The sequence below is a fragment of the Ischnura elegans genome, chromosome X (genome assembly GCF_921293095.1).
Source record: "Ischnura elegans chromosome X, ioIscEleg1.1, whole genome shotgun sequence".
NCBI classification, from domain to species: domain Eukaryota; kingdom Metazoa; phylum Arthropoda; class Insecta; order Odonata; family Coenagrionidae; genus Ischnura; species Ischnura elegans.
Window position 1 is genome coordinate 47991458 of NC_060259.1, and position 16371 is coordinate 48007828.

General features: G+C 39.4%; 1 protein-coding gene across 14 annotated transcripts in view; it reads left to right on the forward strand.

The window, feature by feature from the left end:
- Nucleotides 1-16371, forward strand: part of LOC124170977 (ELAV-like protein 1) — a 733134-nt gene that overhangs the window by 619724 nt on the left and 97039 nt on the right. For 11 of the 14 annotated variants that reach the window (XM_046550072.1, XM_046550070.1, XM_046550073.1 and 8 more), the window contains one exon: nucleotides 11350-11617. In XM_046550072.1, the coding sequence (XP_046406028.1) occupies nucleotides 11350-11617 (268 nt within the window). Of the gene's footprint in view, nucleotides 1-8263; nucleotides 8531-10176; nucleotides 10310-10390; nucleotides 10468-11349; nucleotides 11618-16371 lie in introns of those variants that run through there. The other 3 variants (XM_046550078.1, XM_046550081.1, XM_046550074.1) reach the window with 3 other exon arrangements.

A 16371-nucleotide genomic window follows, 5' to 3' on the forward strand; every position in this document is an offset into this window, starting at 1 on the left:
TTGATCTTGAGGTTAGCTCATTATTGGCTCTTTTCGGACGTATTAACCCATTACTTCCCGGGGATATCATATAGGATTATTAAAAACAGAGCAGATTTCGTAATTATCTGTCAGTATATATAACCTCTGTATATATACCTTTATGCTGTTTGTATATATAACCTTCATGCTATCCCTATTTGGAATATTTCTCTGATATCCGCATAAGATTTTTAAAAATTTTGCTTTAAGTCAATTGATATACAAGCTTTCGCCAGAAATCTGTCCATTTTTAAGTGATCTCATATGAGATTACCGGGAGGTGGTGTTTAAAAAATATTAATATATATAATCCATGTACCACTTTGTTCATGAAAATTAAAATTTGACTTATATCTGGAATAATTCTCTGATACGTATTCTTGTGCCATTTATTCAACGAAGTCTATTAAAAATTGTTCATTATGTTTCTATCAATTAGCTACGCGTCAAAATTATATTCCGATACAAAAAGATTCGAGACACAATATGAACTTATCTAAAGAAAGGCTCAGAGCTAGTTAAGAAAATCAACCTAAAAGAAAGCCATGGTACTCAGTAGGCTTGTACCCCACGGGTAAGAAAAGGATTTCGAATCGGGTTTTCATGCTGCGGTTTCATGTTTAAAATTGTGATAAAATTCCATTCTCACAGTATTTATTATGACCAAGTTTAAATTATTTTGTCTTCTTGGTTTTCCAATATTTCCGGTAAATTTAGCGAAATAATTTAGTGGATGATCATTATTATTCCTTTTATCCTTTGAATATTTGATATTAATACAGGAAAATTGAACTCCGCCAAAAATCCGTTGAACCTTTTACCAGAGACCAAAACTTAATGCGAGGTAAGACATAGGTTTCATTTGCGAAATAAAACAGTACATATTTACTAGTTTAGTTAATGAAATCCGATAATTCCGAAAGTTCCGATATTTTTAATGGCTTTTTCAAGTATGAATCAAAATTTGTTTGAATATCATAAACTTTTATATTTGTTAATAGCGTACATATTTGATATTAATAGCTATTCATGATTAGGTCATATATTTTAAGTTCACTATTAAGTTTCGAAACGCTATTAAAGTAACCAACTAAATAATGGAACACTGTCATCAATTTAAACATAAAACTAAGTTTTACGTGCGACATCCAGTTAAAATTCAATCGTGGAGTCTTTCATTTTCATAGGATTCTGTAAGGTATAGATAAAACTAGAATTAGGTGGAACTTTTTGCATAAGGATAAATTGCAATTCCTTCAATTATAACTCATTTAATTTCCAAGCAAGCAGTAATATTGCAAGTGTATTTTACCTAGCAAGTAATAATTATGCGTTCTCTTTGATCCTCACTCGATACAGCTCACAAATTTGTAATTTGTTTGGATGGTGATATGGTAATAATCTGAAGTATAAGTGGTCCCGTAGAAAAGCCTGTTCTTGAAAGTGAAGTAAAATTTACGAATACAGATACATCCCTGAAATTTGTGACTAAATTCCGCATAATTCTCCTTTTGTTTACTCATTATATTTTATTAGGTCCGATCACACCTTGATTGCTATGTAATATTGTATACTTTATTGATAACTTTACATCGAAAAACATCGTAGAGTGAGTAAATTTTTAATGGAGCAATATTTTTGTCAGCTAGGCAAAGGGAATATTGATAAACTCCACTTTTATTCACTTTCGATACAATACAAATTTCAATCCAACAGTGACATCATCTTGTAATTGTACGAAAAAATATGCAATACTTTATTACACGCGTGCAATAAATAGTCGCATTTATTTTTTTGCTCCCCTTTAGGAAACATTCATTTTATTACCTTGATTGAAATTTTTAGGCCAGAGTTGCTAATTTTCACCATATGAAGTACTGGTACTTCACGTTAGCACTTAGGCAGCGCGGAAAACGTTATTTTCTATGTAAAAGAATAACATTATAAAAAATACATTCCAAAATTCAATGTTGATATTTAGAAATGAAGCAAGTATGAATCAGAAATGAAGACGCTGGGGAAAATTTTACCATTCTTTTATTGACCGGCAAGTACCAGCAATATTGTATAGTGAAATGTAGTTTACTCCACTTTATGTGTAAAACTTCCTGTTTGAAACGTAATTCCATTTCTGTAAAAAAATAATTCCATAAATTAAATTCACTGATAAATTGGGAGGGGTTGTTCAAAGTCTTGTCATTGACGACTGCATGAATATAGTGAAAGACTGAAGATTGAGACATAGACAAACCTTATGTTGAAAGTGAACCAAAAATCTCAAATTCGAACGCATCTCAGAAGATTCTGGCAAAATTCAATCTTTTTAATCATTCCTATTTTGTATTTTTCATTAGGCCCCGATTATTCTTTGATTTTTTTAAAAAGTTTATTGAATGCTTTCATCAGTAATTTTACGATGAAAACAAAGAAGACTTCATTTATGAAACCAGTTCGTTCATTTTACATTAGCTACATAGGTATCCCATGTCTAAAATATTTATTAGCGAAATTGAAATGTATAAATAGGGCATTTTTTGACATAAGGTAACGAATAGTATGAATATTAAAGCGTTAATTCAGAATGAATCCATTCTCGTAATAAATGTCTTCCTGAAAATTATGTTACAACAGACAAAAGGAGATCAAGACAAATCAACTGTATTAAATTTGAACTATTATTTAAAAATTACTTAACTATAGCGTTAGTTATTGTTTTTTTTTTCTTAGAAAACACAAAGTTTTCCCTTATCTTAACACGTTTTAGGTCACTTTCTTGTCTGTTTTGTATTTCCTTCCGGTAAAATTCTTGCAACTCAACTTTTACCCACTTCCAGATTAGGTATCAACGTAAAATTTTCTGTAAAGATCAAAACTAGGTGGTAATGCGATATTACGCTATTCCTTGTTCTTCAGAGGCAGCATGGGCCACCATTATTGATAATTAACCGTTGTATGAATCGCTCAGCGGCAACATATATTTTTGCGATTTGCGATAATGCAACTCTGCTTCCGGCATATACGGCGATGAGCGATTGTAAATAATTAAGTTTAGTAATCATTTTGATGCATTGAAATTTAATCTAAAAACCACGTTTTTGTTCAAACAAAAAAGAAGAAGACATTATAATAAAGTGAAACATTTAGTTAACCCTTCCTGACCCAGAGCTGCTTCTGGGAGAAATTAAATTTCAAGACTTCTCATCTTAAAAATGTGAAAATTTTCTACTCAATCATAAAAATTGTGGCAGCCACATTTTTCTACATGAAGCTTTACAGCACAAAAGGACACGTTACTTAAATCATTCTGAATTGAGCTGAAAACGTGTACATTTTTGATGTTATTTAGAAGTAACCTTGGGTTATGATGGCTTAAAAGCCCGTATCACAACAAATATTGTTATAACAAATTGATGTAAACGAATTATAAATACTACTTTAATTGTTTTTTCATGTACGCACTTAAGCTTTTTTAGTAGAGATTATCAAGGTAGCACAAAATGAGCTACACTATATGTAAAGCATAGTGTATTATTATTTTGGATGGTAGCCTCAAACAGGTTATCCTTCGCGGCTACCTAAAATTACTCTATTTTGCTATTGCTATTGTTACCTCTAAAATCTAAAACATATTGCGGTGAGTTTATATTATTCCAGTATTAAATGTAAGGAGAATACGCACCACGTTTTTGGTTATGAACATTTAGTCTTTTATCTGCAAAATTTAAAAGAGCGACTTTGGAGGTATTAATTTATTAAGGTATATAACTTGGATTATTGCTTTAAATTTATTTTAATAACTAAAAAAGATCCTGCGCCTTATATGGAAAATCTCTTTGATACTGGAATTTGAAAGTAATTACTTCCCACACTGATGGTAGTTGATGCTGAATAGCAAGCCAATGTCACCTTTTCCCAATGCTCCGATATTTTGCTTTTTGCATTACAGAGAATAGTTACATTTTATGGAGGTCTAGTGAAATTTATTTTATCATTGTATACATTTAGGATTAAATGTATTCAGAAACGCTCTCTTAGGAGACGGAACAGGTCTTGCAATAGAGACTGACCTGATCTCACAGGTATGTTCACAATGTGTAGTCCACAGTATGGGTTGGTGAAATTGTAATGCGTGTTTCAAATTGAAAGTATAAAGTAAGGTTTTTGGAGCTACTTGATGGCGAAATCGAAAAATATAATTTCATATCGAAAATTACTATTAGGGTCCCCTAATGAGCGTACTTCCTTAGTACCACATTCATGTAATGTAGGTTTTCATAAAATAATTCATAGCAACATTCCTGATATAAGTGAATGAAACTTATTTAACTATAATGTGGGATTGAAAGAAACAAATGCATTTTTTTCGATTATAAACTATTACTCCCTACTTGGGTTACTATGTTACTACATCATCTTCAAGGTACAAAACAATTGGCTTCAATACCAACACAATTCAAGGTACAAATAGTTTACTTTAATACCTACTATTTCCAACCATAACAATTATTTAGTGTCTTGAAGATGATGTAGTAAAATTGAAATACAGGTCGGGAGTTAAGGTTTATAATCGTGCAAAAATGGATGTTTTTCTTTCAATATGGAAATATTCCACTCCATCACGCTTAGTTCTACTGATTTTATTCATTACGTGGGAGTTCTTCGAGGAGGATATATCTTTCCATTTGGCTGTGTCCTCACAATGGTCCGTCCAGGGCCTCTAAAGGCCCGGGCGCGTGTTAGTCACTCGTTCGGCCGGACACAGGCCTGCGACGCCGGCCGCCCTCTTGCGTGACTCAGGGCGAAGCGATACGGAACGAAGATAAATACACACAGCGGCGAGGCTTGAAGCAATAGCATGCGAGATACGAGCCCTTATCATTTGCCTTTTCACACTGGCAGCAAGCAGGAGAAATGTAATCAATCCGTCGTGAAAATATTCGTGTCCGACGACATCGCGATTGCATTTATTCTTAGTCGATAAGATTGGTTAGCGTTAATGGAAGGATACAATTGAATCATCTTGTTTAGTATCAGTCTCAATGAGTGCTGCTCACAGCGAACTACCCACTAAGAAGTCATTTTCAGTTCAGTCAAAGTTTACTTCTATGACCGGATATGAGTTTAATTAATAACGTGATGAAATATAAACTACATATTCTAATTTTCATACTTCAATATAAAACTCCAGTACTGACCATGGTTATATTGTATGTTACCTTCAAGGAAAGAAAACCTTGTCAATTACATAGAATGCCGAAACCATAGTCAGAAGTGGAGTTCTATACTGAATTGTGGAAATAACTACTTGTAGTTTATATTTTATTATAGATATATTTCATTTCCACGAAGTCAAGTCTGAAACTGATTCATACCTAATGAGGTGAATTGATCATGACTTAGCATTATGTTATACGTCTACTACTTTAATTTTGGCGTTCCACCGTCAATTTTTGAAGATCTAATTTTAAAATTGGTACTTACAAGTGCCAATTGGTACTTGTTAGTTGCTGAAAGGCCGTTGTCATTGAATAGATCTCAGTTTTTTCGGCGAATGGGTTGTAGGAAGAAATCCGGTGGAAACCCGAGTACTATTCCTGCAGATCGTTGATACTGTTGTGTCCATCACCAGATCATGAGGTATCATATGACCAATTACACTTAAATTACAATATTATGAATTTGACGAAAGATTTTTTGGAATATGTTGACGAGTCTATTTTTCGAATGCTGCACTCAGTGAATGAAAACATAATTCTCACTAGACCAAAACCATTCGTCATTACGCAGAGCGTCCTATTACACCAAAACCACGATAGAATTTTGAACTCAATTCAGAATTAATTCTACAGGAGAAAAGTTTTTTTATAAATTAATGGGCATTGAATCGGTACCCCCGTTTTCAAGCCAATGAAGTTGCTTAGGGAACAAAATATTTCCGGATAATCGAGACAGGAAAATAAGCGTACGAAGGTAGCTTAGTGCTGATAATCAGCCGAAGGCTTCCCTTGTCGTGAGAAAATTTTATGACTGACTTTTCTGCCACAAAGGGACATTAGCAAGGTCTGCATATCCCAGAAGTAGCAGAAAACTATTCGGTTAGATTTATATTTAATTCCTTTCTTAAGACAATGAATTAATGCTGAAGCGGCCAAATACTAGTCACTTAAGAATGTCTGGCGTTCTTGAACTTACATCGCCTCGCTTCAGTATTTTCTTACGTTATATTCCACATTACCATCTATTTGGCTATAGTGTACACCTTGAGCTGCTTCCTAAGTTTTTGAAGCGTTAGTCATTAGAAACACCAATAATTTCAATGTTCTGTAGAACATACGCATGATAATACATCTCAAATAAAACAATCATTGAAAACATTTAGATTCTCATTTATATGTGCTCAATTTTCAATTCAAAGCATGCCAAATGGAATATCAACATTTTTGCATCCATCTAGGGATTTTATAGTAAACTATTTCAAAATGAAATATCCATTAATTTGTCATTTGCAATTCGCTACTTATTTTTGTTTCAATGACCGACTCTTTGTTATGAAAATTTCAGAATTTTGCATTGCCCAATTCAGTACAGGAAAACAATTCACTTGCTGACAAAACACAGTCCAAATCATTCTGTTTTATTGAATTCAAATTTCCAAATAATACATATTTCCATGATTTCGCTCAAATGTACCGTAAGACAACCGAAATAATCTGTAATTCAACTTGTTACCGCACTGGTATTTTTAACTACTATTGGCATGCTGAGGCGCTAGTCTATGGTATTACTAATGAATTCATAATTTTAGCATGTGACTATGTTATGGAGTATTGTCTTTATTGTAGTTTTCTATTTTGCATGTATATTTCTCCTTACGTATAGCTAATGATTCTTAATTCAGTTATTTTGGTAAATTCACCAATTTGAAATTCACAGATATGCATGTTCCATTGCTTAAGCATGCCGTTTTATGGTCAATTTACTGTTACAGAATTGCTAATACTTTTGATATAAATAATCATAAAAATAATACAAACTGTCTTAGTTAACTTCTATGTGAATGTATAGAAGAGGCACAGAATTTACATTTATAATGATGTAATTAATAGTCTTCCTTTATAATACTCTATAAAAACATAGGCCTCATTAGGAATGAAGTCACATTGTAAGTTGCACCCTGTTTCAATTGAAAATAAATAATGGCATCGATTGATCCAGGAATAATTTTAAAATTTGATAAAGTTTTGCGATATTAAAAAAAATAGCAACCAAAGGCTGATATCACGAAAAACAGGGAAAAACCTGCGCATTTGGGGTGTGATATTATTAATTGACTATCGCGTTTGATTGTAATGCACGGTGCATTTTAATGAAATAGTGTTGGCTGGTAACTTAGTGAGAAATGTTAACAAAAATTTAAAACTTAAGTTTTCGAAGCTTTACCGGAAATAATTTGTTCTCGTTGCCAAGTACACCATAATAACTCCACTGAAAATAGAAAGTTTCTCGTAAGCTTTTATGCGAGAACTGTCTGGGAGAATTTTTAACAAATCCAGCAAAACAGAAAGGGAACACCGCTGCTGATATTTCCGGAGATGATGCGCGTACGGGTTGTATCTACTTCCGCCGATGTGGCTACTACTGGCGTATTTCTTCCTTGAAATGATCCCAAATCACGGAGAAAGTGAGGAAAACAATATGCTGGCCACGCAACTCGGATACGCAACGTTCCAGGAAGTATTTTTACTAGCCATTTCAGGTCCCCTTTCATAAAATGCACCCAAACGGTTCACGGGAGACAACGGAGAAGTGTTACTACGTCCGCCGCCAGGGTGTGGGATGAGGACTGAATGGAGTAAAATGTTCACGGCCAGAGAGGGAAGGGGGTGGCACGGTGCTATCGTCCTGCGCCGAACGACTCTGTCCGCGGAAGCAGCCGAACGGAGCCGAGCGGGGGGCATAGGGGGGAAGAGGGGGACCTGCGAGGCTGCGGGAGACGAAAAGCAGTGGGCCCTAAGGTTTTGGGAAAGGGGTTCTCGGAGGCTGCAAAAAGGGTTGGGGGAGTGCTTTGGGGGCGGATGCGTGCGTGGTATGGGGGCGGGACCGGGGGTGGGGGGCCGAGGCAGCCAGCGCGTCGGCACGAGCCGCGGGCCCCTTTCGCTCTCGAGGGCGGGGGCCGGGGGTGGGAGGGGCGAGGCGGGGAGGGCGTGGAGGGCGAGGGTGTAGGGCCGCCGCGCGAGCCTGCCGGGTTTAGTTGCAGCCGGGCGCCCGTTGTGTCGGTGTGGAAGATCCACCTTTTTTCACGAGGCAGGAGAACGCCAAGGCCCAGTATTACGAGCAGTGCCGTTTAACCGCCACCTCCCGCCTTCTGTGTCGCCCCCGAAGGGTCTGTTCTTAAACGTCACCGTCCAGCACCCGGTGAAGGCGCGGCTGCCACTCCACTTCAGGGTCGTCGGCGCAAGCGGTCAGTCCTATCTGACGGGCAGAGCCGCATTGGCGAGGACTGTGTTAGGTACGAATCCATTCCGGGGGGTCCTTCCCCTGTGTTCCGCCGGACGGGGCACGTGCGATACCCTCCCTCGCCCGCCGCGAACGCGTCCGTCTCGAGTTGAGAGAAATTTGAGCGGCCCGCGTGTGGCTGGAGTCACGCTGGGGAGGGGGAAGGGAGCTTCTAGGCTTAGTCAGCGTTGCGCCAAAACCTCTGCTTTCTTTGTGCCCTCTTACTGGAAGCTTTGGGTTTATCTTCTTTTTTTAACTCTCCATTGAAGGGTGAAATTTGTGTTAGGTCAGTTGCCATTTAGAGCTCATGTGTGTAATCTCCATGTGCCTCATGCTAGTGACGTGACTTTTGTTTGTGTTGTATTAGTCTCATCACAACCCTCCGATGAAAGGGATTGTCTTTAGTTTTGATTGAGAACGATGAGATGTGCACGAATGGGTTCGGCGGGTTTGATTCTCTATTTCTTCACAATTTTCATTCATAAAGTGCCAATTCTTTCATCGCTTCCGCGTTAGTTTGTGCTTTGCCGGTTGTCGCATCTATATGTTTTATGTGCCGTAATTTTTCTGAATTTTGTCCGCTAAAGTGTGTGTCATTTCTTTTTGAGTGAACTATTTTGTATCTTGTGAAAAAATATATATTTGGGTGAATCATTTTGATTACTATTTTTAATGAGCTAATTTTCTTACGGCTTGGATATCGATAAAAAATGTCATCCTAATCGCGCCAAAATTGAGCATTTTGTTCTGAATGTTTATATTAGCTTATAGTTACAAAATATGTTCTGAACTTGCAAAAGATGCTGGCCGAATCGGTAGCAGTAATGTTATAAAGCACTGCAGCTGGTTTCCGGCCAGTATCTCAGAAGTTGAATACTATTTCTTAACTTTTCCTAAATTTATCTTCAGATATTAGTTTTCTATATTGATATTTTACTTACGATGCACCCAATAATGTTCTCCACTGTTTTATTTACAAGTTAATTTTTACTGTCCTCAGTTTGCGCCCGAACAAAGCTGAGACGGACAGCACCTTCAAGGATTCAAATGTGACAATACTTGGAATTTTTTAGGCATAAATTCCCTGCCGCGTATTCTTTTTTTCCCTGGAGACTGTTCTCTCCGATAAGGATTTAACCGATCGGAAGGGCTTTAATCGTTCCGCGACGTTTCTGATTGGAGGCTTGATGCTTCACGATTCAAATTTTGAACAAGGCGAGGAGCGAGTCGACAGATGTAGGGAGCGCGCGGTGTGTGGACTGCCTTGAGGCGAGGGAGGGTGGCGAACGCAGGGGGGTGGGGGGCTCGGTGCGGAGGGGTAGCGTAGTGGAGGGGGTGGAGAACGACACCGCCAGCTGCCAGCTCCCTTACCCTCAGTTCCCTCACTTCATCGAGTCCCCTCCCCTCAAAACTACTCCCTCCTCCACTACACTCCCCTCCCAAGTGCGCCCCCGCCCCTCCAAGCGCGTAGCACCTTCCCCTCCACCCGGCGTAAAACCCGCCCCTCCCCTCTGACGAGGGACTCGCGACGCTCTCCCCTCCGCAGCGCTAGACCCTCCCCTACGCCGCCTCCCCCCCCCCATTCCCCCTCCCCGCCTTGTCGCGCACGGGCTCTAACCTCTCTCTCTCCTTCCTCGTGGTCTCCTCACTCCGGTCCAGGCTGACTGACGGTAGGGGAGTGCGAAGTCATTTGGCGTTGAGGGAGGCGTCCGACCAAGGCGGCTGCTTTTTGGCTGTGGCTCACGCAAGGAAGGGCTCTTATTGTGGTCGTGATTGCGCAATGCCGGAAAAGGTACGTGCTCCTTTCGATATCGGTCTACAAACACGCGCAAGGTGTTCGCGGACGGCGGAGATGTAACTCATTAAGTCCTGCCGAGGCCTCCACCCCAAGCCGTTTGCTGCCCTTGCTGCCAGTTGGCGATGACAATTTTTTTCCCCTCCGTAGCCAATGTGCGTTAATGCGTCCGTTCATATTGCATCGTGGCAAATGCCTTTCATGTGGGGATTTTTTTATGGATTCGATATTTTTCGTGCTTACTGCTCGTGTTTTTGAGGATATCTGTATTGTGAGGGTTACTTGTTATCGATTGGTGTGCGTGGGGGAAGGGAGGGGGTACAGTGGGGTGGGGTAGGAGAGCCCTAAGGCAGGACAGTGCGGCGGCGTCCATAGCCTTTCGAGTCGCCGTCTATTGTTCTGACAGTTGCGTTTTTGCCTCTTGGCTTTCCTTCATTCAAGCAGGCAGCTGTGATAAGGCGCCTTACTTGGTGGGATATATCTAATAGCGTACGCTGAGAACTCAATCGAGACATAGTCTTGTTCCAGCGACCAATGCATGCACATTTCTGTCATAATTCTTCAGTAATCTTTCTGGTTAACACTTGATTTTTTTCTGGGATATATTCTTTATAGCATCGTCTTGCTCATTAAAAAGTCAGTCGAAATCACTTCGAAATGCTTGATGCGGTAATAATTACTGTGTTTTCTTACGTATTGCTATCATTTTTGTATATATAATCGCACTTATGATTCACGTAGCCCTGGAGAGTTATCTAACAATAATTATAAAAACAATCATGATATTTAATTTTTATTCTAATGCACATAGTGTTAATATATTAAATTTTTGAAGATATACTGTGCGGTGTGAGTGTGTGTTAAGGCTTTTCAAATAATTTCTCTAAATCGGCAAAATTTGAAATAGAATCTTTAGTAAATATTTATGGCTCTTGCTTACATCTTATTGTATCATTAGGAAAAGCTGTCCAATAATTGCATAAATTTCCCGAACAAATCTTCGCCTTGTGACACTTGTTTTATTGTTCTATTTTCAGGTTTGGGATAGAGTAGTCATGATGCAAAACGGCATGGATACGGTGCCGCAGCAGAATGGCACCTTGCACAACAACTCATCCACATCGTCATCCTCAAATTCACACAATTCCTCGTCACAAACAAATACGGGTGCTCAGCAAGAAGAAAGCAAGACGAATCTGATAGTCAATTATCTTCCTCAGACGATGACGCAAGAGGAAATTAGATCACTCTTCTCTTCTATCGGGGAGGTTGAGAGTTGTAAGCTCATCAGAGATAAAGTTACAGGTAAGCATTTTCTTATAGTTTGATCTGCATGCGTAAGGCTCGTAATATTATTTTATGGATGCGTGAATGCCTGTTTGTTAGGTGCAATTGCGAGTAAAGCATTTGTGTAGCAGTCATGTTCTCGCGCTTGTCAATCGAGCAGCGATTCGGTTTTGAAGTCGTTTAAATCTTTCGTGTTTTTCAAATGGAATGAATTTCAAAGAATTTGCCATCAAGTAGGTCTAAAGCTTTCTCAAATGCTTTTTAAGGGTTATATTAGGCATAAGCATGTTAAGCAGCTTTGCTACATTTTTTCTCATATCAAAATGGTATTGATCTGTGTCATATGAAGTGTGACATATTTTCAAAATTTTGCCTTCACTTGGCCATGAAAGCCAAATTTTGCTATCGCTCCCCTTGCTGTTTTCCCGTCTGGATCTAGTTTATGTGGTGTTTGCTATTTGTCTCGATGTAACGCCTTGAGTACAGATATATCGACGTCTTTCCTATGTTTGGTGAGCAAATACAGCAACGAAATCAACTTAAATCTTTAGCAGGATTATCTGGAAACGATCTCATGTCAAAATAATAGTAGGCATTTTTCATTTGCCGTCCCAAAGAAAATATCTCGAGGGAGACCTACATGTTATGTCGGAAAGGCCTGCAAGTAACTTAGAAACTTCTCGATCGTTCTGCCTGCCCCGAAAGGGAGTTCCAAATCCATTTAAATGGATAAGGGGAACAGAGCTTAGATATTTCTTATAAAATTAACCATTTTATACCTTATTGGGCTAATATTTGGGAAAGAATCATCGATGGAATACCGAAATACGACGCCATAATCATTATTTCTTGCGATCACGTGGCTGGTGAGAATTTTTCTTGTAGCATCGATCTACACGTCACTCGCGAAATCCTTCCCTTATCTAACTAGCATCTATTAATCGCGAAATCAGGAAAAGGCAGGGTAAATGTGACACAAATGTTGCATTTCAGTGCAGAATATGCGAGGGGACCTTATTTTCATTACTTCCCCCGAGTCGACCGTCGCCGTCTCGCCGAATGCTCGTAAAAAGCTCTCCGGGAAGTGGATCGATATAGTTAATGTCTCGTGGTGAATGTGGCTCCGACGGGAATTCTCCCTTGGGGTTTTACGATGAATTTATCCCCGCCATGGAGACATCATTTTGCTCAATGTTGCAGTTTTACCCAGCACGCAAAACTAGTGTTGACTGCTTAACAATCTCTTTCCCTCGGTTTTGCTCCATGCGCCAAATCCATGGAGAAGATGCAGTATATAATGGTACTGCAGGTTTTGTGAAAAAATTATTTGTATTCGCTTGTACACGATATTAGAAATAACTTCTCTTCATTCTACTTTTGAAAGCAATTTCAGTACCTCTTTACGTATTCCTCTCGCCTTATTTTTATTTTGTAAAGGACAATTCCTTGAATCGTATACGGAACAGTTGTATACGTTGCTTTCTTTTCACTATGGGTGCCGCGCTTGAATTGAGCTACCATTACAAGCTTTACAGTCTTTAGAAAATCTTACCCGCGCGGAATCCCGGGAAAAGTTTAGGCATTCTGTTTGCCGGGAAAGTGTAAAATCTTAAATAACTTTACGGTTAGTACATGAAAAGCTGCGAAAATGGAAGAAGTTTTTACCCTTTTTGTTTCGTATAAAGAGACTAAACCTTGGGGTATTCCCGATGAAAAAATGATTATTTAGTTGTTTTGAGCATTAACCGGGAGGAAAGAAAACGTGGAGGCCTTGGGCGTTGCTCAAAATAATTATTGTATCGACAGACCGCTTTGGAAACAAAAGGCTCGCGTTTTTCCATCCAGGCTTTGATTTTATATTGCCGCGCCATCGGGTATGGTCTCTGATTGTAGAGTGCCCTCCGTCGCTTTGCCTACTCGAGGGAATGGCGCGAAACAGGCGAAGTAATCTCGCTCCCGCCTATTCCTCAACTCCAATACCTCCCCCCGCCCCTCTTCCGCCTCTACCCCTCAGTCCCTCCTCCCTCTGATCACCTTCCCGCCAACTTCGTTGTCACGCATATCTCGGCGCTGGTCAGCCCGAATAAAATCGCCTCCCGCCACTCAATGCCGACGGGCCAGTCCTTTGCTACCAGCCTTGTCTCTTGTCCACGACTTTTTTAAATCTAGTCTCTCGCCTTTTTGCAATTTCTTAACTTAACCTGACACATTTCGCCTTCTGCTTCTCCTTCAAACGGGTTGAAAATAAGTCCACAGTCGTTTGTCTCACTTCACTCGCAATTTTAGCCGGTTTAGCTGGTATCACGAAATTTCTATAGTAAATTCAATGCCTAGTTAGTCGCAAGACGGTGAGTTTCTATTCCTATAGTTGAACTATACTGGGCACCCGTCGATTTTTTAGGGATAAAAACTGGGATGTGACCGTTCACCCATATTCCTATGGAAGAATTCGACGAAGAGGGCGGAAAATGATTACGAAAATAAATTACCTGGAAATATATTTTCGGACAAATTTCTTATCCACATCCCGGCGTTATTGAGAGCTGCTGGGAGATCTAACAATAAGATTTGCTAAGCCTATGTGCTCTGCTTGCATTATCTGTTTTTCCATTGGGTATTCGTAAGGCTGCGTGCTTCGGTCACCACTTTTCTTCGCGAACAGCTATTCCTGTTCTGCTATAAAAGTTCTGACTATGACTCTTTCACGTCGTCTCTTCTAATAAGATTATTTCGGTCCATTGGTTTCTAGTTGTTTTTTTGCAGTCATATCTCAAATACTTAGATTTCTTGGACTGAATATGCATTCCTACGTACGATGCGAAAATGTTATTCATTTTAGCTTTACTGTAACTAAAGTCTAATCAGGTTTATATAGCAATGGTAGTAATCATATTGCTTTAAACCTTGCCGTGATTTTTGCGTACCTGGATTATTGTACATCGTTTCTTATTAGCACTTTGTCCTTCGGTCTCTTCATTTCACGTACCCATCTTTGATTATTTTACTGACAACAGACTGAATTTAATGTAGCCAAATAAGGTTTTGGCAGAGGAACTCACAGAAAGAAACCGCAAAGCAAAAATGCGTGCCCTTACAATTTCTCCTATGCTCTTTTCTTTGCATAAACTATATCGCATGAATTACAAGCTCGTAATTTCAATTTTTCGTACGCTTCATTTTCATACACATAATTCTAATTTGTACGGTAGGACTGGCATTTCAGTTATTAATCTTTGTGTAAGAACCCAGTGAATAAAGGACGGAAAACAGATTATGAAAAATTATTACCTGGAATTATACTTCTGGTACTTTTTTAGCATCCATCGACAAGTATTTTTCCCGGATGAAGAATGCTCGCATTCTTTCCCGGCGTATCGTATCGTGGAAGGTTACTCGGGAGTTCCACCGGGCCAGGTTCTCCATCCTGGCCGAAGTTTCGATGCACGAGTTGTCTATCATCATCATGCCCTAATGATGATGGACGACCAATTTATCGAAACGTTGGCCATGATGGTGTACCTGAAACGGTGGAAATCCCGGTAAACCTTCCACCTTTGTCCCCGGATGTTTCGCGGACGTTTATATCAGGTGCCGAGGTATCGCCTATATCGGTTAGAACAAGTCTGATAAAGTCGGATGTTTATCACATATGATATAAGGCACGATGTGGTGGAAGTGCTGAATGTTGGCTAAATTAGACGTTGCAAAACATTTCCACTGGATTTCGGAAATAAACCAACGCCTCATTTAAGTAATAAATATGTTTGCACGCTTTTTCATTGAAAGGATTGAGGAACAAAAGCACTTAATACTCCGCATAAAAGGTGTTAAATGCATGTTTTATATAGAATCGCTATGTTTTTGTGGATGCTTAGGTGGAAGTCCAACGAATGGGTTTTTCGGGAGTATGGTGCGCACTCTCGTAAAAATCCTCCGAATAATGCAAAACTGACTCCTGTTCGGCACAATTTTGTCCCCCGTCGCGTTACTTTTATGCCCACTCCGCCGCCGTAAATCCCAATTAGGCTGCGTCCCCCGCAAATCCGTCCTCAGCTGCCTTCGTGCTCCGCGCCGCGTTTTTTGCTTGTTTTCCCGCGGACCGTGCCCCCCCACCTCGAGGCCTTGTCATCCCGTCACTTCCTCAGCCAGCACATGTATCGGAGCGTTTCCTCTCATTTATTATGGCCATATTTTTGGGCACTAGAAATTATTTCCGTCTAACGCCTTCCCGTCCCCCGTGTTGTTAATTCCTTTTCCTCCTAAGATAATTTAAAAACTTTTCCCGATGCATCACAGTGTTTTCCAGCATGCGCCGTGAAATTCATTTTCTCACTGCTGATATCGCTTTGTTATTTTACTTTGAGTCGGGTTCCTCTTTGTGAACCATTATGAAGACTGTAACCTTTCGGGATCTTTCTTATTATAATTTTTATGCAAACTCCTTAGGGTACGATTTTAAGCTCGTTGGATGCCATGGCAGCAGACCTGATTTATATTTAAATAACATTATTTGTACCTAGATGGTATGAGGAATTTCTAACCCTAAAAAAGTAAAATGTAGGATATGTGTTTGGTAAAAGCATAAAACAGATACGTAGGGATAGAAATTTACGGCAGTGTATATTTTTATACCGACTTTTTCCTTCCTTATTAGATTTATAATTTTACGTTGAGTTTGGGTCAGTCGCTTATGCTCATCTCGTCACTTTATTCCAATGAAGAGGAATACTTCGTACTCGTCGACTAAATTTCGTTTTCTGTCCTTCCCGTTC